The 26,456-nt window shown below is 41.9% G+C and overlaps 1 protein-coding gene across 2 annotated transcripts in view; it reads right to left on the reverse strand.

Annotated features, from left to right (window-relative positions):
* GRK5 (G protein-coupled receptor kinase 5) overlaps window positions 1-26,456 on the reverse strand; it is a 150,964-nt gene that overhangs the window by 50,785 nt on the left and 73,723 nt on the right. Inside the window, exon 3 of one of the 2 annotated variants that reach the window (XM_088520087.1) lies at window positions 3,649-3,761. The exons of the other annotated variant lie outside the window; for it this stretch is intronic. Coding sequence (XP_088376213.1) covers window positions 3,649-3,761 — 113 coding nt within the window. The remainder of the gene's footprint in view (window positions 1-3,648; window positions 3,762-26,456) is intronic. 2 annotated transcript variants of the gene reach the window in all.

The raw sequence follows: 26,456 nt of genomic DNA on the forward strand, positions 1-26,456 counted from the left end.
AGGCATCCAGGGCCCAGACATGCTGACATGCTCTCTGTGAGCTCTGTAGCTCTCCATTTTTATCACAAATGTTGAGAATTACTGCTTACAAACCACTTACCTTTGTAGCCCATTTTACAGCTGATGGATTGTGGCTAATTACCCAAACACTCTTCTCAGACAACACTTTATATCTCTCAGCACTCTAATCTCAATTATGGCTTGACATTGGCCAAAGTATTCAGAAGTTCTGGAGGTAACTGAAAGCAGTGGAGGTAACAGCTCCACACATGCAGGACGCAATGACACAATCCTTTCTCCTTCAGAAAGGCAGCCTAACATCAACTGCTTTAATTGTACAGACAAAAAAAAAAAACATGTTGCTAAAATCAGATTTGCTGAAGACTATACCAGACCAGGCTAATTATTTCACCCAACAGCAGAAATAAATGTTCAGCAAGGTGTGAATTTTTCTCTATTTATGTATCATAAGGTAAGGGTGTGAGAGCATTTTGCAACTCTCAGTCTCACCTAAGTAGGGAAGTGGGGATTACTGGTGGGGTGCTGATCTCACACAGCTGCTGGTTTCCTACCAGGAGCGCTGATCTGTTGCTTCCTTTGCAGGCAGCTGGGCTAAAAACTGGGAGGCCCTGACTTCTTGCTTCTGCCAGTGACTTACTGCGAGACCTGGTAAAAACACTTAACCATGTTCTAAGCTTTGGTTTCTCTCTGTAAGAGAGAGATAATCTTAATATCTTTTGGCTTTGTGAGACTCTGATGAACAGCTAAATATTTTTCTTTATTCCTTTTTATTTATGTTACATAAAAGCTCGGTTTTGCATCCAGCGCTAGAAAGATAACTAAGCCAAAAGAAAATGGAGACTCTTGGCTTTTTTCTGCTCAGGGCTTGTTACAGCAGGTGGTCTCTAAAAGGGTATATTTCACATTCCTGGTGGTCTCAGAATAGGCCATAAAGTCAAATTTTTGGTCTCATTATGGAACTTTTTTGGCTAATATAGGACTTGGCCTGAATCCCACTACTCACTCAACACAGTGTGACCCCGCTGGGTGAATTTCAGTAGCAATCATCCAATTTAATGGTTATGGGCTGCATTGCTAGACCTTAATATTGGACAACACAGGGATTTTCACTGGCTGGGAGCAAACTTGTTCAGAATTTGAAATCAATAAACAAAGGAGACTGCTGTTAATTAACTTGAGAAAAGAAGAGAGACAGGGTAAATGTTCAGACTGCCACACAGCTAGACATTTTGCCCATAAACTGCTCTTAGTGCCAGTCTCAGCCTGGAAGGGAATAGACCTCTGGCCTGCATGGAAGGAGAGGTCCCCCAGTAGAGGTTATCATGCTGTGGAGCTTGTTGTGCTGCTGCAAGAGGAAGATAAAGAGCCAAAGTTGGGGGGCCAGTAATGTGTCCTCTTGCCCAGCCAAAGTTGGGGGGCCAGTAATGTGTCCTCTTGCCCAGACTCTTCTACATTTGTCCACTTAAACAGTACGTTTGCAGCACACATGTCTCTTACCATGCGTGTGCACAGCTTGCACAATGTGTTCTCTGTAGCCCCTGGGTGCAACTGGAACAAGAATGTGGCGATTGCAACTACTACAAGGAGCAACAAAAGAGCAGAGGCTTGCAGATGCCCCAGTTGCTGTAACCATAGCCCCTTCCTCAATTCCTGCTTTGTCTGGATTAAAACCACATGGGGAATTGTTGGGTTGCTGTCGCCCCGCTGATTCCTGTGGCTTTCTAAGGGGACAAACAACAGCCAGTCTCCATGGGGCTGAAGGCATCACTCTTTCTGTGGTAATTCCACGGTGGTATCTACCCCCAGGTTGGCGTTTGGCATCTAATCAGTGGCACACACCTGACTAGGAGATGGCTGGGGCAGGATAAACCCATTCCGTGTATCTGAAATGTACTGCTGCCCGCATGCCTGCAGCACAGCTGCACAGCACATCTGCCAGAATAAAATAGTTCTGTGGACCTGTTTGGCTAAGCCCTTCCACAGGGGGAAATCGCTACCAGTGACTGGTGTTGGCTAGGAATGTGACATGGAAATTATGACCACCCAAAATCTCTTACAGAGACCTTTCTACCTGAGTGCCCTGCAGGTGTTCATTGAAAGGCTACTTTTTTACCTAGCAGAAATAGAAGAGCAAATGCTTTATTTGGTCACATGAAGCTAAGCAGGACACTTTCTGTTGAGGTGAACAGAGAGAGAGTCCTAACAGCAGGATCTTGGGTATATCCCCTGTAAAGAATTCTGTATGGGTCCTTCAGATCTAGGTGTTGAAGAGCAGTGCTGTGGTTTATCAATGTGAGCACTAAATGCAATTGGTAAAATCTCCTCTTTTGTTTTATCAGTTGATTATGTGCAGTTTTTGACCCTTTTATGCCACCTGCTTCTATAGACTGGTAAGCAGAAAGTGGATCATTTTTTACCTACTGCAGCACGGACACCTAATGTCTAATATAACTAGTACTTTAAGCCAAATGTCATCTTTCTTCAGCACTGCTGTAAGCCATCCAAGGAAAAAGCCAATTTTACAGCACATTTCTATGATTTAGCAGTCTGACTGTGAAATCAAATTGCTGAATGAATCTAAGAAAAAAAGGTTCAAAATATTATAAATTGTGTGGAGATCAAAAATGCCAAATAAATTAATTTTAGTAGCACTTTATCCAGCACTTTCTGTGGTGAATATTTACTATACTTACTATAGATTCTGTTAGACTAGTATAAATATTTTGATCATATGTCCCTCTCTGATTTACAGCATAACTTTAGTGTAATCCTGATAAATGCCCATAACTGACAAATAGCTTCACCTCAGTACAAAGCAACTTTATTCCTGGCGGGATTCATTGTTTTGCTTTGTCTGTTAGTGCCTGATGAAGAGCAAAGCCCCTAAACCCTCACAGACAGCAGTGAAATGGGGCAGTTTTCTCTGCCTGTCAGGTACAAATTTGCCTTTACCTTTCATGCCAGTGACAATCTCTGGATCTGAGAATGTGCAACATGCTTTAGAGGGAGCTTGAGGTTCCCCAGAGTGTTTGGGGGAGTGTTTTGCTCAATGGCTAATTGGCTAAGTGATACCGGAGTGGAAATTGGGTAGTTGGACTTCATTATCAGATTTGTCACCACTTTCTTGGTGGTGATTGCAATCAAGTCACTTTTAAACATCAGAAAAACCTCGATAACAACTGGGGCGTTCTTTGTATATCACCCTGAAGTCTACTGATGAAAGGGTTGATAAGGGCTAAATATTATTATGATTATCATCACAATCCTCATTCTCATCCTGTCAATCCATTGGTTGTCTTTCCTTCCCTCCAGTTCCGTCCCCCTCTGCAGGCTTCACGGGCATGAGAGGACATGAATCACACTGGCTCAGGTGCTCGTGCCTTGACCAACAACTTGCCCAGGTGTGTTAGATACAAAATCACACCCCATTAAGCAGGGAGTTCTTGAGGGAATCTTTTGAGCACGCAGCTGCAGAGCTACGCCAATCTGCCGGTGCGCGGAAGGTGTCGCAGGGCCGAGGTGGGGACCCTCAGAGCAGTGCTGTGTGTCTCCAGCGCTGCTCTTGAGCTCATTGCCCAGGAACAGAGCGCTGCCAAGCACCGCAAAACATCGCCAGAATTGACTTACCACTGAGTCAAGGAACCTAATGCAGCGCTCAAGCTCGCGTCGAGTTTCACAGAACTGCCGAAACAGAAGCCTTCCAATGGGCTGCTTTTCGCATATACTGCAGTAATCTCTCTCTAGAGGCAATAAAGAGAAGAAGAGAGGCATGAAAATCTGAAGAGCTGCTCTCTGCTTTTAGGGTTGATTAGGAATTTAAAACATTGTAAGTGAGGGCAGAACTGTGACCCTAATTAGAACTTCCTTCTCCATGCTTGCCTCCCCCTCCATTTCAGATATCAAAGTACAAATATAATTAATGGCTTTAAAAATCAAACACGACAGGCTCAGTTGTACAGAGATGATATAGGTGAAAGCTCCACAGAAGCTATTCAGCTATTGCAAAAAGAGAATTTCAGATTTTTCCCTGCCAGAATTGTATGTACTTTGCAAAGGTACCATCAGACTGGCAGAATTTATGGGAAATTGAGGAGCAACCTACACATCCTTGAAACATAAATCTACACATTAAAGAGCAGGAAAAGTGGAATTTGTCTTGACTGTTCCGGTTCCTTCCCAGACATGCACTAAAACGCACCTAGTCTCTGGAAAAGCTAAAGCTGCTCGCTACTAAGTAATTACTGCAAAATATGCTTTTCTTACAGGTTTCGGAATTCCTGCTATTTTCTTGCTGAGCATTAACCAATGCAGAGGTCATATGGCATCCAGCTGTTGGGTTTCTGTTACACCCCACACCTTTGCCGAAGTTTATTTTTCCTTAAATGTGATTTTTCAATGCCTCTTCCCTACGCCCAGCACCACGACTCTATTAAAACAAGGAGTCCTTTACCCATTATAGGCACCATGTGCAGGAAAAGGACAGGCATCCCTAACTGACACTGTACCAGCACAAATGAAGAGAACTCTGGATATTGTTTTGGCAGCAGCAGCGAATCCCTCAGCCTGCTGGGAGCAGCCGTGCTCGCTCGAGCACGTTACGGCTTTGGAAGCACACACACATGTCAAACAACATACTGTGTTTCCTTAAGCGCTCTTCTCACCACCCTCCTCGCTGCCATATGGCACTTGCTGTTATTATGGAAACAACCAGCTCCTAAACACATAACACAACGCTGCAAACAGACATGCGGAACCCACACAAGTTGTCAGCGCCGTGGTTACTTTTCTCAGGCCTGGGGTAACTTGTGCAATGTCTTTTACGGCCTTGTTGTTTTGTCCACTCCCACCCTTCATCCACACCAAAGGAAAAGCCGCTGGCAGAAATCTGTGGCCAAGCTCACATTGGTCATTCAGGCACACAGCAGGAGGATGCGCTCGCCATGGGTCACCCTTGCCCCCACAGAACCTGGACCAAAACCAGAAAGAGCACGAGATCCCAAACCTGCTCACCTGCAGCTGGGCTGCAGTCAGGTTGTACATGGGAATGTGACGGCCCCGGTCCTTCCACATCTCCCTCGCAGAGACGGAGGACAACCCTTGCTTTACCCGTGTGCAGCTGGGGCAGCACCTCAGGAACCTCTGATGCACCTACCAGGTTCTCACTGGAGATGCACACTGGGATTAGCTGGTCTGTGCTCTTAATTCAGCGTGATCCTGCTCCGGTCTGCTTTGCTTGAACAATCTGGGACAAGGTACCAGAACCACTTTGTGACTGGCATGGCCAGTCCACTTTGGATCAGGATTTCATTCACTCTATCTAGAAGATTTCTATGTTTTGATACTTTCTAACAAATGAGGTGGGATCTAAATCACCATGTTAATCTTAACTTGACCTCTATCCTATCTAACTACCAGCAATAAGCTTGTGACACTGGTTTGCTTGCATTGCTTGGAGCCTGTAGCTTGGGACATCATGACACAGACGCGTATGGCGAGAGAGGCAGCAGGACCAGCCTCGTGCTCAGCCGCCTCGGGGTGTCCTTGCAAGCGTTACAAGTCTATGCCACTTGACCAAGGAGCATTTTTAGCCAGAAGGGAAATGCTTTTCTCATTCTGGTGGTAAGCAAGGGAATTCAGTCAGTGCCCAAGTGGATCAAAATAGCAATGAAATGTCACCGAGCTGTGCAGAGCCGGAGCTGCTGAGCTCGGGGGCGCTTTGCGGGCAGCGCTGGGGCAGGGACTGGGTCGCTCTGACGCTCTTTACGCTGCCTTGATTAACTAACTCTGCTAAGGACATGAATAAAATATACACCCTGCATGTTGGTAGTGCAAGCCTTCCTTATCTCAGAAATTGATCCCTCTGGAAGCCCTAATTCACAGTAATTTTGTAAATACGATTTCTTAATCTGAATTACAGATATGTTGCAAAATAAAATAACAGACCAACAGAAACATTTAAGCAGCTAATTTGTCTACATTTTCTCTTGTACAGTGTTGTTAGATGCAAAGTTTGTGGTACAAAATGCTCTGTTAGTTTTTCAAAGATTTTATAGTATGGTGATACTGTAGCAAAGAGGATTCTTTTCTAAATAAAGGGCTAGTAATATCAGCTACATCAGCATGCATATTGCATACTGAATAGCAGTACTTTGTAACATGCCAGTTGAAGAAAACAAGAAGCTAAACACTACTACATATGTGGATAATCTAAACATAAAGATACAAGCAGACTTTCTTTTACAGCCTATAACTTGGCCAACGCACAAGAATGGTGACCCATTTGTAATGAGGAAAAAGGAAATACCAGAAATAATCTCTGAAAACACAAGAGCCAGAGCAGTTCCCTGGAGCCATCCACTCCTTGGTAATGTTCACTTAAGCGCTGGATATACCAATACAGAGAATAAATACATGAGGTAACTGTTTTCATTCCTTGTAGGTGACAGAAAATATTTTCTTAGGCGCTGATCTTGGAGCTGACCTCACCAAGCGAGACGGAGGATTCTGTTCGGAGTTAACATGGGGCCTGGAGCGGACTAAGAAAGAAGAAACATCCCAGAAGCAAGCAGGAGAGGTGCAGAGCTGTCTAACTGAAAGGCAGGCAGCAGAGCAAGGGGTTGTGCGGCACGGGGCAGGCCGGCCACGCGCGCGAGCGAGCGGCGCTCGCAGCGCGACCAGAAGGCCTCGCCGGGGCCTTCTCGCTGCCGCGTCGTTCTCAGCCCGGCCACCAGTAAAAATATCCACCCAGTTTCAAGAGTTTAAAAAATAGAAAGAATGATTTCCTGAGGAAATGGAAACGTTAAACACTTGGAAGTGAAACCATATGCTGCTGCTGATGAGGTGACTGAAACAGTTCTGAGAGAGATATCTCTGGTACCCTGGTATCCCTGCTGCTTCAGCAGGGTCTGGTTTAACACCTGCAAATCACTCAAGATGGAGGTGAAAAGCTCTCACCAACTCCGAATTCCTTATTTAGAAAATATAAGCAGCAAATCGTGGGCATGCAAACAAACTATCCATCTTCCTAACTGAGTCACTACACCGATTAATATAGATCAGAATATTTGCTAAAAGGTATTATGCAAAAAGCTATAACAAACACTATCGAGATGAAAAATATTTATTATAAATTCTGTTGACTCATTTTTCTCTTTACTTGTTAACTTTTCTATTAGAGGAGTAGTCTAAGCCACATTCAACACAAAGAACACGGCAAAGCCATTCCCCTGCAGTGTGACACAGTCACACCTGCAGGCAGGCAATGCCACCACCCTTCAGAGTCCCAAGGCTGAAAATGTCCCCCCAGCAACTTCAGAGAGGAGCAACAGCCTGCAGAGGAAGCAGGTCTCTCCTCTTTCCTATTTGCCGTATCCATGGGATTTTGCTGGCTTGAGCGGTAGGCTAGAAAAGCGGGTGAGGACACTTGGCTGCAAAGCAGTCTTATCAGATGTGTTTTCATTCAGGGCAAAGCGCAGGTGTCTAAATGAGGAATGTCCCCTCAGTCTGCTATGGAAAGTTGTACTTCTGTTCTGGACAGACATCCTCTAGCCCAACACCTGTTATCAGCTGGTGAGGCTTCCTCCTGCAAAATTTCTGTGTTGAGAGGTATGAGCTGAGTTTAAATCTCGCTTTTCAGGTGTACAAAACCCAGGAACATTGCTGGTCATTTCTGGTGTGGCCACTGATTGCACTTCCGTATTATCTATGAATTAGCATTTATTTTCTCTTTAAGACAGTGTAATCACAAGAGAAGATATTTCAAAGAAATATTAAGACTCTCTATGGAGACATGCACCATGCTGTAACACATTACAATTTGTATTTGATCTCAGGATCTCTGCTCTCCTTGGCAATAAATCAGCCTGGATTAAAACTGAATAAGATCCAAACGCCATGTAATTCCCCTGCCTAAAAAAAAATGAAATGCCTAGAAACCAAAAAGTGCTTGTGGAAAGAATTAATTGTTCATTTTCCTGTTTATGCTCAATTCTCAAAAGGACGCACATGCTCCTATTCCAGTTTGTTTCTCTTTAAGACAAATCAAAGTGATATCTTTCAAACAGATGTTATTTCACCTCTAGTATTTTTCTGCTTCTCTATTCTTCTGCCTCCCTTCAATTCAGAACAACAAAAAGTATACCAAAATGATGGAAGAAAACTTTCCAAGATAATGGATCCCACAGTCCTTATTCTCAAATCAGACAGCAGGAAGCAGTATCAAAAGCCAGAACTGGCCATCAGTTTGCAGCACTTGTAGATAAAGTAAGATTTTTTTTTCCAAGCTACTTAAGCTTGTGAAAATGATTCCAATAGCCCTGCCATGGAGATGTTTCAAAATCAAAACAGCTAAATTGACTTCATCGTCATTCAAATTTGGGGGGGATTTTGCCAAAACATCCTAACCAGCCCAACCCAAATCCAAAACCAGTTCTCCTTATTTTGCACATCTTCGCTTCCTACATGCAAGTTCTTTTATGGGGCACACAATGGAAAATAGGACAAATGGAGGAACTGAAAACAAGATTAAAAAACATGAATGAAATGAGCAGCCTCTTATAGCCTATTCTGCAGTATGCACCTCTAATAGTTTGCTTCTTTTTGCTGGGAGAAGACCAAAGACTTTAGAGTGCACAGAATTGTTGTGCACTGTCAGGGTACTAATGGAAAGCAAATTACATCTTTAAACGGTGCATAACCCCATTTAAAAAGATATTAACATAAAATACATTTTTATTTCAAAACTTGTAAGTCTACCACTAGTGCTTTCACATACATGTTGCAATTTTCCGCTGTTCTTCCCCAGCCAAATGTAAAATTACTACTGTCTACGTATAAACTTAATAAATAGCACATACTAAACTGCCTAGCCTTTGAGGCTGATGAAAGTTGCTTCTTATCAAAGGCTCCTTTGTGGACGCTTTAAAAGGATTTAAATTGCCTTGACTTTGTTATTAGCAGCGCCTGCATTTCTCTTGTATTTCAGAATAATGTGCAAAGTTCAAACATTAGCTCTTACTATAAAAGATGGTTTTCCAGCTATAATAAATATGCTCCAATATAAAAGATCATCCCCGTATTCAAAGGAAGGATAACAAAATTGGCTGTGTTGACACTTCTGCAAACCCAGCTATTACATTCTGATTTTTATACGGTCTTCAGTATCAGAGATCTCACAGTCACTTAGGATTTGCTGGAGGCCCATGTATTTGCAGAGGAAAAGATGTCAGGTTTCTTTCCTTGAGAAGTTGAAAATATGGGCCCGTTTTTGAGGAAGAGACAAGGACATTGCTGTTTGAACTGCAGCACCTGGCCAAGCACACGCACACTAAAGCAGCAGGGAACCTTATTTCTCTTGTGCCTACCGAGGAGCGATGCAGGAACGAGAGGGAGCAATGGAAGTGAAGGTTCTTGTCTTTTTTCTTCCATTTTTTTGCCTGTTTGTGTCTATTTTTTGAGCTGGAATATGAATATGGAAACCTGTTGTTCAAATGCTAAAGTCTCTCCATTTGCCCTAACCCCAGCAACACATTTAAAAAGTGAGGTGAAACAGATGGTTAAAGAATACACAACAGGAACGAAAATATCTCATTTCACTTCATTCAAAAATTCCCAGGAACTGCAGCAATAAGTCATGTTATAAAAGCTTAATACAAGCAGCTAGACTCCTGTGGGGATTCAGTTAGCAGTACAAATAATATTCTGCATACTGCAGACCTCAGTGGCATGCAGTATTTATAAAATGGGGCTAATAGCACTGCCCTACCTCAAAGCAGTGTGGCCAGAATAAGTATATTAAAGTGTGTAAGCCTAGAGTGCTACTGGATAGTCCTGTGGCTCCTTGCTATTTACTTGCCGTGCAAACCCCCGGAGTGGAAACTTAGTCCAAGAGAGCACAGCGGAGTCTTTTTATACATTAACCGCTATACTGCTCCATAACTTCACCTGGCACTTCCCACAGATTAAGGATGACGACGGCGCCCCTGTCCTGGAGAGTGTTTTTCTTGGCATGCTCAGGGCTGCACAGGTGCACAATATAAACTCCAGAGCCAAGAGCTACGATGAAGTTATGTTACCGGTGGCAATAGCACACTCCTTCTAACAATAAATATTTCATCTGATTTATTTTTAATAAAATATGAAAATCGTGGCACCTTCTGACAGGATAATGGCTTGACAGATACCATGTTTTTAACAGCAGCTCTTCCCAGGCTGCAATTAAAACCAGTACTTCATGGCTGTAGAAAGCTCCAGACCTGATTTATTACACACAGGAAAGAACACATTTTTTTGTCCTTGATTGATTTTTCCCCTTGAATTTAGGATTTTCTACAAGAAATTGTGAGAGCTTCACCTGTGCTGTTCCACTGGGTGCTGCTTTGGCAAATTTAATTAATTTAAAAAAAATGCAGTTAAGATATTCCAGACAACAGTATTACCCAAACTGGTTTAAAGTCTGCCAGCTTAATTTTCTCTGCTTGTCAGGTGCCTTTTTTAAGACAAACAATATTTAATCTCCTGATCGTCAAACATCTAATGCAATTATTCAGATTCAGACAGTGTTTGCTTTGTGTAGCTTTCTCTATTTCCCCTCTTTTCATGGTATTAGGCTACAGGGATAAACTCCACACAGCACAGCAGCATTATACTAAAGATGGAAATAGTCCAAACCTTAGAGTTGGATCAATTCATGAAAAATGTTTGGAGAATATTATGACAAATTCCCAGTTAAATACATTTCAGTGATACACATGAATCTTCTCATTTGTTTTTCTGGAAGCAGCTGTACTGAAGCTTTGCTCATGGAAATTTTATTTGAAAAAGTCAAATCCCGCAAACAGTTGCATAAATGTTTGCATGAGTATTTGAACCAGAATGTGTATGTGGCTTTGTTGATTTTGGGTAAAGATTTTGGCAGGAAAGATGACACCCCAGGCACCCTTTTCCAGCAGCCGCAGGAGGATCCAGCGACATCCCATGGCACAATATGGTCACTGCACACGATGCCACCAGTGGGTCCAGAGCTGGGGACCCTCATCCGCAAGGAGATGTTTGGTAACCCGGGCATGTGCATGGAAAAGAGGGAATGCTCTGCTCTGGGGCCATGGTTCACTGGAAGACAAATTTCCATCCTAATGAAATGCAACCGTTATGCACTTGTCAGGAAAAATGTCTCCATTGGTACCATGAGTGACACCACGACTTACCACAGCCCTCCTCTGAAGGATCCCACATCTGCTGGAAGTTACAATCACGCAACCAGGCAACTGCATCACTGCCACCTGATTCACCGAACGGTGCTCTCAGCTAAATGCAGGCTACAGATACTGCAGGGTCCATTGGATGTTTAGCTTGAGAAGATGGAACTTAATCTCTGAACCACTTTAAATTAAAAAAAAAGGAAAAGAATAATATTGCTGCACAAAATACTGGCTGCAGCCAAAAGATGATGAATAATTGGTACAAATAACAAAGGTGGTTGTAAGCCTGCTGAAACTGATGGAAAGATTCCCACCGATTACACTGGTTCTTTGATCAACTCTAGTTTTCCTACCTCTGTCAAATACACTTTAAATGAATAAACACTCAGGATGTCTCTCAGTTCCACAGTTAACGTTATCATCACAGCGAAAACGCATGCAGCATGATTAATAGTCAGGAAATGTGCATTGTGAATGAGAAATTGGGACATTTTCTCTTTTTTTTAATCACAGTTATTAGGTATCCTGTTCTTCAACACATCCTTTATTTTGTACTTTTGTAGCAATTAGAATACAGTGCATGGATTGAGAACATAAAGCTGAAAAAGAGCAGCGAGATAGACAGGCAGGCAGACAGACATAAAAACAGGTATGTTAGACTGTTGTTGGTTAAAAAATCCAAATGACTAGTGTGCAACTGGTTAGTGTTCCCACAAATTACACTTTAAAAGCACATGTCCTTGGATCAATGCCTTTGATGAGGTTTCCTGACTATAGTGTCTGAACAGTTGTCTTCATGGCTGGTCATAAAGCTATTCAGGGCACAGTGGGCTTCCAAATGACTTTATATTGGTCACAGAAGACACCCAAACCTCCTAACACTTCACTGTGGTGGTTGTCTTACAGCTGCAGGGGAAGAGCTACCCACACCATAGAGTGTATCTTATTGAGTCACTTTCAACAATGTCACTGGTACAAGGCCGGAGCAGTGAGAAAAAAAAACTCTCAAGAATATGAAAGTTCACCTCAGAAATGCCCCAGGAAATCTGGAGAACAAATAGTTGATTGTTCTGATTTTGTTCTTATTTGGATCAGGATGATAGAACGGAATGATTTTTCATAAAAGGAGGTAGCTACTGAGAATTTGCTATTTGAGACATTTAATTCCAGTTCTAAAGATGCTGACTGAATTACCTGACTCATCTTCTGCCTAGTGCTGTTATTTAGACGCCTTCCGGTGATATTCAGAGCAATGCATGCTAAAAGAAAATCTCAGTAAAAGTTTAATTTGAATGTTTAAAGTTACGAAACCTACAGAACTGTTGCTGTTGTACATAGCACAAAATAAACATCTCGATTCCAGGAAACTAAAGGAGACATCTTGTGAATCTTAAGATGAAAAGAGTTCTGCAAAACTACTCTTGCGACTTCCAAACTAGGCTGCGTAAAAACCAAGGCAGCCACCAAGACTAAACCTTTACCAGGTCAATAAACTGGTAGCGAGCACATAGCCACCAGCACAGTCATTCTGCAACTGCATATTTAAGCAGAATACATTTCTGCCAGGCATATAATAAAACCATTCACAGGGATTATTAACTGTGCATGCTGTTCAATAGTCGCTGGGAGTTTTAAGCATCTCGGCCAATTTAACAATGATTCTTTTAACAAAATACTAGATGTTGTAAGTTGTTACTTCATTGCTAAATTTCTTTTTCTCTTTCTTTTTTTTTTCCTGTCACTTTTCTTCATGATGTTTTGAAAACCTAAATCTCAAGTACAGCAAAACTCCACAAACTTAAAATGGTAAAGTCAGTTCTAACTTTTCAAAAAGCAAAACTATTGCAAAAAAAAAAACCATCAACCTATACAGTCAAAGAGTCAATAATACACTGAAAATAAAACAGTCCTCAGCTCTTTTAAGGGATAATACTGACCCTTGACAGTGCCTAGTTTCTCTCTTAACTGGATCTTTGGTTCAAGTACAAGTGGGATATGCATAACGTGGATACTGACTCTGCCCAGGTTCACATTCACAGCCTGGTTTGTCCATCTGCTGGGCGATAACCCCTCTGAGTGGGTGTGAAGGAGCTGAGCTGCTGAGTAAAACTGATGTGAATAGTGAAAAAGAGATTTTGAAGTCATTTGGAAACCCCCAAAACACTAAGCGGAACTGGTGCACGAGGCTGTTGCCAATGGAAAGTATTTTGTTTCTTCTTAAAAGAAGTCTGCAGTGCCAAACAGCTCTTCATACTACACTATACTACATTTCAACATACAAGCAGCAACAAGAAGCAAAGACTATGACCTCCGGAGCTGCAGAGACATCAGTGGACACTAGAAGAAATTAGCAAGAACCTCAGCAGAAGCTGCCCAGCTTGTAATTAGGGCTATGGTATTTTGATGCTGAAAACATATTTAGACATTTTACTTTTCACCTGCATGATGATACCTCAACTTTCCCTTGTACCACATTACATCTAAAGAAATACACTACTGACTGATGCTCTAATGCCACATTCAAAGTATTTTCCAGATCCTCCCAGTCAAGCACTTATCCAATTAGACATTGCTTCGCTCAAGGACATTAACAAGAGACAGACACTTACGGATTGGTTAACTAAGAAAATCATTAAAAAAACCCCTAAAATCTCATGCCACTCTCTCTTGACCACCAACACTTGTCAAGGAACAGCACTGATTTAGTAATAGGAATATCACAAAGTCACTTGTCCTTTCACAATCTGTTCCCATGCAGTTCTTTTCAAGAACTATCACTAGTGAGATAATATAGGAAGGGTGGGGTGAATTGATCCAGAAGTAAACAGGGGCTGGTTTTGATGCTATCTAAAGGGTTTTACATAACTTAATCCTGTATGAACGTTAGGCATGCAAACCACACAGTTTCCCTCAGAAGTAAGGTTATTTCGGTCAGTTACAGTGCAAGAAATACGCTGGGCTTGGCCTAGCAGGAAGCTGGGTGACTCAAGACTATTGACCTCTCTGAGGTCCTGGAGCCAAGGAGTGCATAAGGCTGCTCATGAAACGGGGCATGCAGAGCACCCCGCTATCCTCTACATTGTGGTAGCTGCCAATAAATGGAGCTGGAAGCAGCAGCCTTTCCCTGTGAGCCCTTCCCACTCCGTTTCTGCAAAGAGTCACTGTCACCTTGGCTGGCCTATGCCCCCTTAGATTTACTTAGTACCAACACCTCAAATACATTTTATCCTATCGTCTTTTAAATCCATCACATTATGGATTAATTGTATTATGTCCATCATTATCTTGATATTCTACTCTGAGAAGGAACAACAACATAAATACAAAGACTGGGTTTCAAAATATCCTGTCATTTTGTGGAGTTTAATTATTATAATTGTTGCATAGCTTTACCCTCACGCTCTTGATCTTGCCACTTCAGTTCTGGGTGCTCTGGCAGTTCTGCCACCCAAAGGAGCAGCCTCGTGTGCTCACACTGGCCTAAAGAATGGGTGAGGTAGTTGCTGTATGTGGCTCGGGTGCTTGAAGGGAGCTGCTGCTTCTTCAGCAATATTCGGTGGCCCTTCTGCATAGCTAGACTGCTACGGTTATTTCAAATAGTGTTATTTCAATTCAAAAGCTTGCTCAGAGGACTTCACAAAATACACAAGTCAAGGTTGCTGTATGAAGTTACACCTCAGAGACAAGCACCCTGTGAGGGTTAGATAGAGCCTTGAGCAGAATGAACTAGGCTGGAAGAGTCACCTTTCTCAGCTATGAGTTAACATCTGCATTCAAAGATGGAAGTGCCCTCTCTTCTGACTTATCAGGTGGGCCAAGGAATTGCACCGGAGACAGGGACACCCCTTCCAGCACTATATTAAATGTGCTTCTTTGAAAGGAAGATGGAAAAAAAATGGAACGGAAAAAAGAAGATCCACCTGGTGAATCTGAAAGGAAAGCATGTCTGTGCTGACACCGAAACATTAGAGACATTGTTGCAGTGCAGTTCATCCTTGCAAAAATATTATCCTCGTCCTGATGCCAAGGTTGGTGAAAGTGTGGGCTATTTGCCATGCAAGCGCTGGGTATTTAGGCTAGACTTGTCGTGGGGCTTATTTACTCCCTGCACCCAACATTTCAGACACACTCAAGTGTAGTGTTCACGTCTTGGCAGGAACTTCTCATTCATGCACTTTCTCGTGGTCCCCTTTGAGGAGTCTTCATCCTCCAACATTGCGGCGGTCGAAGTTTCACTGCTTGCTGGGAAAGCCAACACTGATTAATTTCATCCTACTTGCATGCAAGAGGTAAAGTATGCAGGTCTCTAGCCAGGGACAAGGAAATCCCTGCTGCTTCCATGCCACACTGAACAAGCCGCCCATGGTCGAGGCCACTGGACTTCAACAGGCTTCATTCCACAAGCAGGAAAGAAGCAATTAACCATGGTAGCACAGGAGGCAAACAGGAAGCAAAGAAACACATTCACTTTGATTATTGTTTTTGTTGATGTTGTTCTTTGATAAGAAATAATATTCCATAAGGAAGAGTTTAGCTGTTGGGTCCCGTTAACACACCCCGTGTTTTTTAAAGCAACATGATTGAGGTTGCAAAGTTAAGCCTCCAGAACTAGGGAAAATCTAAATTAAAGTTGCCCACGTAGCCTGAATTCCTTTCCTTACTGTGTGTGCATTCTGATACAGTCTTTAATTACATCACTACAAACTACTTTTCCCACAGGACCTTCACCTCATCGAGCACACAGAACGGACAGAGCTTAGTTAATGAGCAGCTATTCAGCATTTTGCTTTCTGCTCTGGTTCAATGTGTGGCCTCAGACTTTATTTACCGCACACCAGCCAGCCTTGCTCTGAAGACAGAATGATTCATCTCCCCACGGGCCTTTCTGTGGCAATCTATCTCCACTGCAGCCTTTGAAAACTTCACACATATTCATGGATCTGTTTTCACACCACCTCTGGGAGATGAATGGTATGTCATTAGTGCAGTTTTACAGAAGGAGAACTTAAACATATGAAGATTAAGGTAAAAATTATCCACTGATAAGAGCAAGATCACTTTCCACATATTTCCATACTTTATATGCTGCTCTGTTGAAAGCTGATCTTCTGTTTACTTCAGTTGCTAACATTATACTGAGACCCCAAAATCTCAAGGCAGCTACCCAGAAAATGAAAAATGTACAATTAGAGGCCAACTATGGAAAACTCTTTTTAAGTGACTTGCCTGTCATCACATCAGACCCAGTCTGACCAGACTGCACTGCTATAGGGTTCTCTAGTGTGTCATCCAACTGCTTTGGCCATGAGGCAATTCCCTTTGTTCCTGCAATTCCACATTTCAATTTATCACACTCCTTATACCTCATGTAATAAATAAAGCAAGGATTCTAGTCTCTTTCTTTAAACAACTCCTTTCGACCCCAGACTAATCCTGTCTTTTGAACTGACTGAATCAGGACTCCTGAGGAAGGAAACCAAGTATGTGATTTCATATCATATAAAAAGGAATGTGAACTTAAACTGCATAGACAACCTTATTTCAAAATCCACTTGAGGTTCTAGTCTTGCAATCTTAATGCTATAACATATGTTCTTGTGTGTTTAATTTCCAAATCTGCTAAGGTAACAGAAAACCGAAAAAAATCCCATGTGGAACAACACAGAATCCTTAGCTCATCAGGAATATCTCATACAAAAGGCTGGAACTTTAGAAAGTCCTTTCACCACAGCTTTTTCTAAGTTGTTTCCTAAGCTTTCTTCAAAGCAGATACTCCATCGTGTTGACCCCCATAGTGACAGTCGTGCCAGCGGAGCTGAAATGGTCATGTCACTGTACACACTTGTGCTTCTGGGAATTGGGAAAGGAGCTGTAAATTGTGTTAGCTGATCAGCCCTGTGAACACCGGAGGGAAGTGAGATGCATCGTGCCAGACGCATCTATAAATACCGACTAGCTATTTATTCTCTTGTCTGAAGATAAAAGTCCAACCTTCAATCCTGTGTTTTCTGCCTTGCTAGTTGTATCTCCTTCCGATGAAACCCTGTCCCTCGTTGTGCTCCTTACCTGGCCCTTCTCGCTCTCTGCTTTTTGCAGTCTCATCCCACTGCCAGCTTCCTTGGCCAAGGAGCTCTAGCATCCCCCCTCCAGCCATCCCTCCCCTCCAGCCCCTGCCTCTTTGCCTACAGCAAGCCCCGGTCTCACCACCTGGATCCTCTCCCTCAGCCCAGCACTTTCACTCACGCAGTCCCCTGGCCTTAGCAGCTCTTGGCACCCACTGCAGTGTTGCTGAATCTCACTGGGATGTCCAGTCATTTCCTGTCCTTGCTGACAACATATCTTCAGTTTTTAACCCACTCACTGCTGGTATCTCCCACTTCCTCCTTCCTCAGCGATTTTTGCTTAGTCAGTTCCAGCGTCTCTCTGGACCACGACTCCCCACACGCCCTAGATGACCTTCTCTTTCTGTTTTTGACTAACAGGGTGTGTAGGTAGATTAGTTGCAGCAAAATACAGTTAGCCTTGGTGAAATCCCCCAATAACATGCAATGCAGCTAAACTCAACTGAAAGTAGAATAAATTAACTTGCACCTAGGCCCAGTGCTTAAGGGACCAGCTAGAGCAGTGTGAATTTACCCTCAGGCCTACTGTGTTCAGTTCCTCTGTGGCCGAACGCTCCGTTTCCTGGTCTTCCTGACTCCTGCTCTGGGTTCAGCCTCTTTCTTACTTCTAATCCAAAAAAGAAACAAAGATGGCATGGAAAACACCCAGCATGGAAACGTTCAGGCCACGTAACACTGGCAAAACCATGTAATGTGCAATATTAGGTAACCTTAATAATGGATTGTGCTACTCAGGCCACCAAGAACAGCAATCCTTACTCAGAAGGTTTGGCTTTGGGAATAGCATGAAACAGAAGAACACAAGGAAAAAGTAACAAAAGAGACTTCAAAAGATTTTTGTCTAGTTCTGCATAATTTCATGATTGGTAATAATTAAGTATCTGTTCTTATCAGTGATTAATATTATCTTTCTTTGAATTTCATTTAATTCTTACATTAAACATATTCCACATGAGCCCTCTGTTCTCTCAGTATTTCTGGCAAAAACATGAGCCTCTTTGGTAAGGACTCAAGGTTATGAATGTCTGGACAGCCTGAGTAATGAAAGGCCATTTGGGGCCGAACCATTGACCACAGGTCTAACTTGCCAGGAAGGATAAAACATAAAATGTAAATTAGGTAGTAATAGCCCATTTTCCTTCTAAATCCTCAGTACAGATATGCAAAATGAATCTGAGACAGATTTTGGAATACTTTTCAGTTACAAATATTGTATGGAAGCTTGTGTTGTGGCCTCAGGAGAGGCTGAATTGTGAGTTGTTGCTGCTGCCCTTGAACCCACTTCAATCAATGGAAAGTTTCATTGGCACCTGGATTTGTTGCTTTGGGTAGCTGCCTAGCTACCAGCAAAACCCAGCATATAATACTGTCATCGGGGAAAGAGGAATGTGCAGCCCAGCAAGCAAGACATGCATGGAAAAGTACATTTCTCCCAGCATGTTTTGCAATCTCCATGCTGCTCCCTCCCCATCTTCCTTTCCACTGATCTCATCTGTGGGGATGAAGTCAGGGAGAAAATGTAGGAAGTTGAAGAACATTTTGCTGCCCATTGATGGACCAGCACCAGACTTCACGCACATGAAGGCCTGAGTCTCCCAATGGGGACATCCCATTGCAAACAACTGCCTTTCAGATCTATGGCTGTGACTTAAAGGATAACAAGGTACCTTGTGGTTGTGTGGGTGTGTTTAGGTGGTACAATAAAGTTGGTGTTGAACCCAGGGCCCTGGGTTCTCTGAGCAACAGACTGCACTAAACTGTTGGGAAACAGTGACACGTCATGCAAGTTATAACACAATGATTCCATTGTGTTCATGTCAGAAAACATTCAGAGACATGTGTGACCTCCAACCTCCAATTATGTTATGTAAGAATGCTCAGCTCTTCAGTTTCCCTCCTGAAAAACTATTGTTCTTGCTCTTTCCACTGCAACCCAACTATGAGGAAATAACATTTCCTTTTCTCACCTGCACCGAGGACTATCTAGAAATATAACCTGTGGAACTAGCTTGTTGAATTATTATGTTCCAGGTGAAAATAAACCCGAAATATAAAATGACAGGCCCTTGTATTTGGCCTAATCAGATCTGTAATTGCTTCCCTGCCTCACAGCACATGTCTTTTCTAAAACACAGAATCTATAGGTCACATAATTCTGTAAGTCAAGATCTGACACAGTTGATCCCAGTCATCATTCTACAGTTCACTAATTCTTACTAAAAATTAGATAATTAATAGTTTTAAAAGGAAATAAATATCTGTTTTTGGCTTGCTAAAAGCCAAAAGTATCACTCATATCTACATTGTCACTCCTATATACACATTTTAAAATCAAAAGCAATGTGAGCAGTGAGTGGATACACCACAGTGAATATCCCAATCAGCCTTTTTACAAGGGAAAATCAGTGGCTGCCTCACTAGTAGGAGGATTAAAGAGAACAGAGGAGCAGACCACTGGGTTGTTCCTCACAGAATTGCCTTCCTTGGATAGAGACCTGCCTACCAAACCTCCCAGAGGACAGCAAAGCAGAGAGAGGGAGCCCTGTCTATTTGTTCATTTTCCCATGATTAATTTGTAGTATTAATAAAGAATATTTTACTATGTTAATGTCTAATCATGGCACTGGACCAATATCATATGAACGGGAGGATGGTGCTAGGCACTGAAAAAACACACAAAAAAAAGGCAGTCCTGCTCTGGTGAGAGGAAAGGTTTAGGGCATAAGAATAAATATTCATTGCTTTTGAAAGTCTATTGGAGCCACCTTCCAAGTTCTTCTCAGGTTCAACCAATACTACTGATGTAGCAAAAAAGCATCGTGATTTGTTTGTGTAAAGGAAGAGATTCCTTACAAACACATGTTCTGGCAAAACAGAAACAGGCTAAACAAGGCTCTCAAAGAAATACATATTTGAGAAATTGCCCTATTGAAAAGGCATACCTTCTATCCTTGAGCATTACACGAACCCATGCAACAGCAGTGCCCTGGAAATGTGCCAGGTGATAACTCAGAGACACTAATACTGTAGAAAATGCAAAGATATTCCCAGAGGAAGAAAACAAACCTTGAGATTATGAACAAAAAAATAAAGAAGGAAAGAAAAAACCCACCAGGATCTGGCCTGGTATATGCAGTCATTATCAACTAACTATGAATGCATGGCCCTAAGAGGAAAGCTGATTTTAAGCAGGTCTTAGGTGCACATGCATTGCTAGCAAAGGACAAGCTCCACAGTTTGCTCTCATATAATGATCCAAAAGTGACATTTAGATGAGCAGAATGTAAACACCCAAGCTGGAATTTGGCCAGGATACAAGACTTGACACCTAATCTTAATGAGAAATGCCATACAGGCTGCAAGGTACAAGCAGAGCAGCCACAGGCTCAATTTAAAGGTCTCATCTGAAGGTCCCACACACAGCAAACTGCAGACCACAATTTACAGTCCTGGGAAACATGAAGTGTTGAGTTGACCTGACTACAACTGCCAAATGTGGTATAGCACTTGGAGAACATTTATTGTTGATAAAAGCAAGTGAGTTTTGCCTTGGAGGGTCCCAGGTACATCCCACAGGAAAAATATTGTTTGAAAAATGTCTTTCTTCCTCCCTATGCTGCTGGCCAGCTTTTCCTGTGTGTACCACGGTGCTCTGAAATGAACTTACCCATAATCTTACGACAACCTTCCCATTTTTTGGATGCCAGACTTTAAATGAAAGGAAATTAGGGTGTTTGGAAGGTTGTCACCTTGTCCTCTGCCAAAGACCAGGCACATTTTCTTTCCTTTTTTGAGGAGGAGCAGCCAAACCACTGCTGAATCACATCATCAACATGGTGAATACAACTGACTTGCTTTAAAAGAAAACTAAATATATTTTCTGAATTTCATCACTGTCTATTCTTTTCTCTTTTCCTACCTAGCCCTTTTCCCTTCTCTCCTTCTTTGTTATCCCTTTACATGTTCTGAACCTACTCTTTCTGGTCTTGTCCCTCTCCCTCTATCTATCTCAGCCTTCTCAGCCTTCTCTCAGCCTGTTCTCCCCTCCTCTCTCCTGATTGAATTGAATCTCTCCTCTTTGTCCTTTGCCATCAGTTCATTTGGACAGTTCCTATTTGATGTTAACTCTTTCCAGCCTCAAAGTTGGTATGTCTTTCTGCAATTCACCAGCCAACAGAGAGATAATATATTATTTAAAAGACAAAAATTGAAGGCCTGGGTCATCGTGGCATTTTCTTCAGTTTCACTGATCTAACTCGACTGACTTCAGCAGAGTTGCAATGACCAGAAAACAAGATAACTGGCTTTAGGGTTTTGGCTTATTCCATGTGACGTCTGCTATCGCAGAAAGGACCCGCTGCCATTTGGGAACTTATGTAGACATGTCTGGTGTGTGCGCCTGTTTTTACTCATATCATGATATTCCCATCCTATCTATAACCTCGCAGGGATCAACCAAACTGTTTATTTTCCACTGATAAGAGTTGAAGGTCTCTAACAAGAATTCTACTACTATTCCAAATGCCATTATCCAAAATTAGCTGTATATCTCTCTGCTGCTTAAGCTCAAGGAAGTTCACTGATCTTGAAGCTTGGTATCTAGACAACAATCTTCCTTAAATAGACCATCCAGAGATACAGAGTGAACAGAAAAGATGCAGACTTGAAAAACCTTGCAGAAATAGCTTCAAGGCACCCTCCAGGCAAGGTCACTGACTCTGCCATATCATTAACTTATCTATTATTTTGCATTCTTAGATCAGAAGAGCACTAAAATATTAATTACTATAAACAGAAGGAAGTATTTAGTAAAAATGAGTAATTTAACTCTGTCTGCCATAGCCACAGCAAAACTGGCCAGAAAACAATTGATCTATAAGACCAGAATGAAAAATATTAAGAGTATCTGGAGATACTATTCAGCATTTGCTGAAGTCTCACAATGGATTTTTTTCTGGTGTGAAAACTTGTAAGAAATACACACTTTCCTTTTAAATGTTAGCAACCTACATGTAAATTCACTATTTAAAACGTTTAGGCCATGTAAGTAATTGGTTACCATTGAAAGGAACACAATCTAGATGCGCTTTACTAAAATCATAGGCCTATGTCAGGTCTCTGGTTACTTCGGGCCCCCACTATCTAAAGACATATTAGAAGGAGAATTAAAAAAACACTCATGGTATTTTTCTCTAACTATTAGACAAGCACATTCAGGCAGGATGCATTCTACAGCATTTATATTTAGCCATCAATGCATTTTGTTTTTTTTTTCAGGGTGAAGTAAGTAGATCTACAACTTGGAGAAAACCATGACTCAAAGCATAAGCTTTAATCATCTCAAAAGACTCAGTAAACCTAGGTGGCAAGAATATTTCCAAAAGGATTCTTCAAGAGTGTTTCCTATCTGACTGCTGCTAACTGACCAAAAGGACGGGAGAGCTAGTTTCAAAAGCCAAAGTTCAGTAAAACATTTAGGCACCTAAACAGCCATTACTTTTTAATGCATATAAAAGTGAGGAACAGGAGAGGCATAAGTAGCAAACTCTTGTGTTTGCTGATACACATTCAAGGAAAGAATTCATCAGCATGGCTACCTTAAACTCCTACCACTATATTCAGCCCTAGTTTTTTTTAATCAATCAGGAAAATAGAAGAATTAGGCCAACAATTCATCACATGACTACTGCTGTGCCATCCATTATAGTTAGTAATGGCAGAATTCTTTGGGGTAGGGTGCAGTTTGTTTTTCTGCATTGCCCCACGCGTGGCAGAACTCTTCCATACAACAAGCAGAAACAAGGAGGCCCTTGCAGTAGCAATGATCCAATGGGAAGGCCATTGGATCACTCAACGGGTGGACTTTTGATCAACATTGCAAAGGTGAATGTGGTTCTATTTCTGGCAAATTGCTGCATTCTGTGAGGTTCTTGGAGGACGCACAGTCCGAGAACTGATAGGATGGGACTAAATTGGTCAATTCTTTTCCTAATTGTGAGGACCTCTCCAAGTTCAAATTGCCCAATAGCATCCTCATTTAGAACATGGGAGGGAAGCTAAATTACACTGCAGGCCTTTCCTTTGATTTATTTTCGCAGAAGCAACCTAGGCTGTTCAATGAAAACAGCTTGTGCAAAAGCAGGCAGCAAGTAAGCAAAGCTATAACAGAAAGAAGACATAAAATTACCAACATGGTTAAGAAAACCGTACTTGATAATTTTCATCAGTCAAGACTAATGATATCAGTAAAGGCAGAAAGACCTGGCTCTAGCAAGGAATAATCTGCTTGCATCTCTCACAAATGTTTTTTCCACTTAACAGACCCAAGACTGTATTCACTTTGCTTGTGGTGCCTGTCTTGACACATTCTGATTTCATCCATTTGGTCACAAGGTCCTCTCCTTGGCACAGCCTCAGGGAAGGTATTAAATACTCATATTTCTGTATTCAGATAATTCCTCTCTGCCTTCATCACTACGAAAAAAATCACAAACATCTCATTCCAAGACATTCCAATAATTCATGCAAAGTCTGTTGACTTCATTGGCAGCTGTGGGGCTGTTGAGTTCTCCAGATCAAACAATTCATCTAATTTAAGGGATGTTTGTTTCTCTGATTTCCCAATTCAGCATGTTCATGCAGCATTTTAACTTGTGATCTTTCTCAGTTTCATATCAGATTTTCCTGTATTCCTATCTCCACTCTCCAAGTAATTTTCTGATTAAATCACTGAATAGCTCTACGCCCAAAATAGACCATGTCTTTCAGCCTGTATTCAGAAGAACCTGAAAATTTCTAAAGGCTCAATAAGCAAGGCAAGGGCTATTAAGTTTAATTTTTCTGTGTAGGTGCCCACATTTAAATTGGAATGTATTTGGGTTCCACAAACCAAGAGAAACACAGAAATTACTGATTAAGAAAGTTTGAGCTGGTTACTGCACACAGTGATGACAAGAACTGCTTTGTCCTACATACTTTCCTGCATCTGGTATCACACTGTAGGCATGTAGCAATACACCCAGCCTGCTACATTGAAGGTTTTTATTTCATTGTGGGGTCCCACAGTAGTTCAGTGTGTATGAGTAGGCAGCACCTTCTATGTAGGATGTGTAGTTTCAAAGGGCTAGAATAGGTTGTTGACAACCAGAAGTACCTGAAACTAAGCCTTAAACTATTTTCTCTCTAAAACTAAGAGAAACGTAAGTTACACCTGTTGAAATTAGAGACCAGAAAGCCCCAAAAAGTTCTACTTTTGTCTAGAAACATTTAGGTGTTAGCCTCATGCTGCCTGAGGGACTGCAGGTTTTGTGCGCTCTCTCCACCTTCCTGAACAAGAGCACAATCTTTTACCATGGCCATAGCTCTTGAGTTCTCACTCTTTGACCCTAAACAGTTTGGTTTTAGGCCTAAATATGACTCAGACATCACATTTTTTTGTGTTGACTGATAACGTCCTCCAGGCCGTGGATGACTATTTATCCCTAGCAGTCCTTTCAGACAGACCAGTTATATTTATCACTGCACACTGACCATATGGCCTTCTGCTTCTTCAGTGATGGAAGGGACATTGGACAGCCATGTGGCAAGCAAAGATTCTCTGATCCTCCATCAGAGATGTCCATGAGGGATTCATATCATTCCTACTCTCTACCCTTGCATCTGGACTTAACTCAATATAATCTGGAGCAGGTTAGTGACGAGAGAATCCAATATGATTCAAGGACATAACTGGAATTTATAAACTTGAAGTAAGAAAGCAAGTTGATTTACTTAAACAGCATGAGATAACCAGTCTGTATGAGAGGTCAAAATGAGAGGGGTCAGTTTCATCACTCAGGTTCAAGATTGGGTTGGATTTGCTAAGTGTTTTTTAGTTTATGACTGATGAGAAAACTGTGCGTCTGATGTTTGAATATGGACCTTACTACAGCGATTCATGCCTTTGCTGACTTCCCAAAAGCTTCCAATGGAATTTTCTTTCTGCTTGCCCTATTTGGGAACTGAGTCTTCCCAAACACAGAGTCCCCGTGACTATCCTTAGCTAGTATTTGATCTCCAGCTAAAGTGGAAAACACTGAGTCATAACAACCTAAATATCAGACAAGTCCCCTCCCCATACCTCAAGCCATGTCATTTGCAACCATCTGAAGAGCCCAGTATCTGCTCCGCGGTTTGCACTGGAGAACGGGAGCAGCAAACATACTTGGTGAAAGGATTCTCTACTCTGGAATGTCCTTCCCCACTTGAGCGCTAATAGCCTGGATATCATGACCTCCCGGTCATCCCGTAGGGTCCATCTGCTTTCCCAGGCTCTAAGGGGAGGAGGAGGAATAGAAGGCTACTATAGGAAATGTTTAGTTGTACGATGGCAGGAAGAGGTTTTGCCGCAACATGTTGATTCAGCGGGTACAAACTGTACCAATATTCTGTAAATCTACTCAGAGGGCAGAATGGGAAACAATTACTAAGCTAAAGAAACAAATGTTTCTTCACTTTGTCTGTGGGACAGACAAAGATAGAGCATTTTATAACCTGGTGGGGAAAATTATTCTGATTAAGGTTTTAAAGTCTCTCTATAAAAATACTAGCAAGATACATAGATTTTATAGTCAGAAAATAAGGGGGGAGGAAAAAAAACCCATTGAGAGGCTGTTCCAAGAGCTCGTTTAAAATATTTAATGCTGATTCCTTTGCCTTCTAGCTCCTTAAAAGAAATCACCTCTTACATTATGCCATTCAACATGAATTATGCCTTCAATTTTCTTGTTTCCTGTTATATTCATATTCAACTATTGCACTGTGCAAGGAAAAGAATCCAGTTAAGGCAACTCATATTACTGCTTGCTAGGAACAGTTTTCTTCAGATGGCTTTAATGCTGAAGACTTTTAACAAAGGTCAGTAATTTTACCCCAAACAAAGCATTGGGATTAATCTTTCCTCTCTGTATGATCAGCAAACTTCCATGACCTTCACAGTGTTCTTTAACTACATTCCTACTGGAAACACAGGCTCCAAAAACCCCTCTAAAAAGGCTGTTCATTTTTTTCCCTGAGAGACTCTAAACTGTGAATACTGCACTAGGGAGCTGCCAAGTTATCTGCAGAGGTCTTCCAT

The sequence above is a fragment of the Tinamus guttatus genome, unplaced genomic scaffold (genome assembly GCF_059628265.1).
Source record: "Tinamus guttatus ecotype Peru unplaced genomic scaffold, ASM5962826v1 Tinamus_guttatus_pri_ptg000079l, whole genome shotgun sequence".
NCBI lineage: Eukaryota > Metazoa > Chordata > Aves > Tinamiformes > Tinamidae > Tinamus > Tinamus guttatus.